Below are 2,500 nucleotides of genomic sequence, written 5' to 3' on the forward strand. Positions count from 1 at the left end.
CACACGTCAAAGTTTTAGATTTATGTATTTGAGTTGCATATAAATGTCCATCTATTTGGATTACAGTTTTAAAATAAACTTGATGTGATGCATACTGTATTTGACAGTCATATGTACATGAAACTGGTCAGATTTCTGCACTCAAACAATCATGGCACAGTTTATTATTAGCTATTTGCGTCTATTTGAATTTATTTAAATAATCATATTTTTATTTAAAATGCATTTATTCAAATGGATTGTGCTTAATATCCATCTCATGTATGACTGACGAATATGCATTACATTAAGATTTAAAAAAAAAAAAAAAAGGTTGCCAGCCATTTTTGATCTTTTTTTAACAACATGGATTGCCGGAAAATTCTGTAAATGGTGGGAAAGAGTTTTTATTTTATTTTTTCCCATTTATTTGTATAGCGCTTTTCACAGTACACATCGTTTCAAAGCAGCTTTACAGAAAGTGCACGAGTCCACATTACAGTTTACAGTGATGTGTTATCAGAGACTGTCTAAGTTATGCATTTCACAAATGTACATATACACAATCACAGTTAGCGAAAAATATATTCATTTAAACAATGGAATAATTTAAGACACAAACAATGAGCTCATTGAAGTAATGAACACTTGTTTGTTAACAAATGATTATGACATTTAGAAAATGAAAAGAGTTCAATTTATTATTGTTAAATGTGCATAATCCAAATGCATGGAAAATGTATATGCAGTTCAAACACGTAAAATTAATCTTAAATTTTGGCCTAAATATTTCTCAAATCTTATTTAAATACCTTGCATAATCAATAAGCATATATGTAAAATATATATAATATATTATGCATATACTGTATGTATATATATAATATGCATATATTCATCAATGTCTGTTTGTGTGATTCCAGCCGTATATTCTGGTGGATGAGCTCCGTCGGGAACTGCCCCCGGATCAGGCGGAGTACTGCATCTCCAGGATGCCTCCGTATACAGGACCTGATGGAGAACAGGGGGCTTTGGACTACGCGGCGTTCTCCACGGCCCTGTACGGAGAGAGCGACCTCTAGCTGTCTGGAGCCCGGAGAACACAAGAGCGCATGTGTGGCGTTTCACTCGCTCTCGAGTCTCTGAATACTGGCCGTGATAATCGTAATCTCTGAGAACAGTCACTCCAAGAGCAAAAGTGTTGCATTTCAAAATGAAGAATTTTAGGCATTGCATTATGATCCGTCAGGCATTTGTATGAGTTTTACTGTGGGCTCCAAAAGTCTGAGACCATTCAGTTATCATTATTATATATAAAAAAAAAGGCCTTTAAAGTTTTAGGATTCTAAAATAATTTAACCACTGAAAAATAAAAAATAAAATATTTTTCATTGGTTTAACTATTTTAAAATCTGACTACCATTTTATTATGGTAGTTTTTTTTTTCAGTTTATATTTCTAGTCAAATAAGTAAATGAGTCATTGATCATGTGACAGACAAACCTCTTTGAAATATCTCAGATCTTGCTGGAAAACATCATGATCATCAGGTTTAGGTTTACGTCACACTGTCAGACACATCAAATAATAACATTCTCTATATTTCAGTTATAAAATGAAAAAATATAGATATAATTTGTAAAGAATTTTACATGCGTCATGGAATCAATAATTATTGCTCTCAGGCTTTTGGACCCACTGTACATCCTCATGATGAACTTATTATCCTGAACTCTGAAACTCTTAGTCAGCAGTGGCTGGTTATGGTCAGTCCACTGCAAATAAATAAAAATAATTAAAAAATCTGTAAGCTTTTTCTTTTGTTTCAGTAAAAGTAGCCAACCTTCTTAAAACAAGATAAATTAGCATAAGCAAAATTGTGCACGTTTTACCCATTTTCCACTTTGTTTCAAACAAGTGAAAGAAATGTGCCAGTGCAACTTTACACTGAAACATTAAAGATATATCACGAACAAATCTCTCTGTCTGGTGATTTCCAGGTATTATGCATTGTAGGGGATGTGAAAGATTGATTAAATGTCAATATTTGCTTGATTATTATTAGTTATGATTATGATTGCTGAAGCAGAGTCGATTAAAATGTCAATGTGAACGTTACAACATTGCAATAAAACATTAATGCAACCAGTGAGAAAATACAATCATAAACAGTTTTGAACCTGCATGTTTTATTTGATCTGTACTGATGCTAAATGTTCACTTTGTACAAGGAACGAATACAAATAATCACAATAAAACAAACAACATCCCACTTTTGCTCAGTGAGAATCAGGTCTCGCTTTTCTCTGACAAACAATAGAACAAACCAAATGAAAGAGAGACGACAGGGGAGATTCACACTCTATGATCACAGGAACACTGAGCTAGGGCAACACAAACCTATCGGAGTTGCACATTTTATTTTATTTTATTTTTATTATCAGTTTTTCCATCTTGAAACGCCGTATCATGAGATGCCACTTTATAAAAATACTAACATGAGCGAAACAGCGAAGAGAAA

At 32.9% G+C, this 2,500-nt stretch overlaps 1 protein-coding gene across 1 annotated transcript in view; it reads left to right on the forward strand.

Moving 5' to 3' along the window:
- LOC307146601 (alpha-actinin-2) overlaps positions 1 to 1,956 on the forward strand; it is a 22,970-nt gene extending 21,014 nt beyond the window's left edge. Inside the window, exon 21 of the mRNA XM_079850769.1 lies at positions 903 to 1,956. Coding sequence (XP_079706895.1) covers positions 903 to 1,061 — 159 coding nt within the window. The 3' untranslated portion in view covers positions 1,062 to 1,956. The remainder of the gene's footprint in view (positions 1 to 902) is intronic.
- Positions 1,957 to 2,500: the final 544 nt, after the last annotated feature.

The sequence above is a fragment of the Squalius cephalus genome (genome assembly GCF_949319135.1).
Source record: "Squalius cephalus genome assembly, chromosome: 19".
NCBI classification, from domain to species: Eukaryota; Metazoa; Chordata; class Actinopteri; order Cypriniformes; family Leuciscidae; genus Squalius; species Squalius cephalus.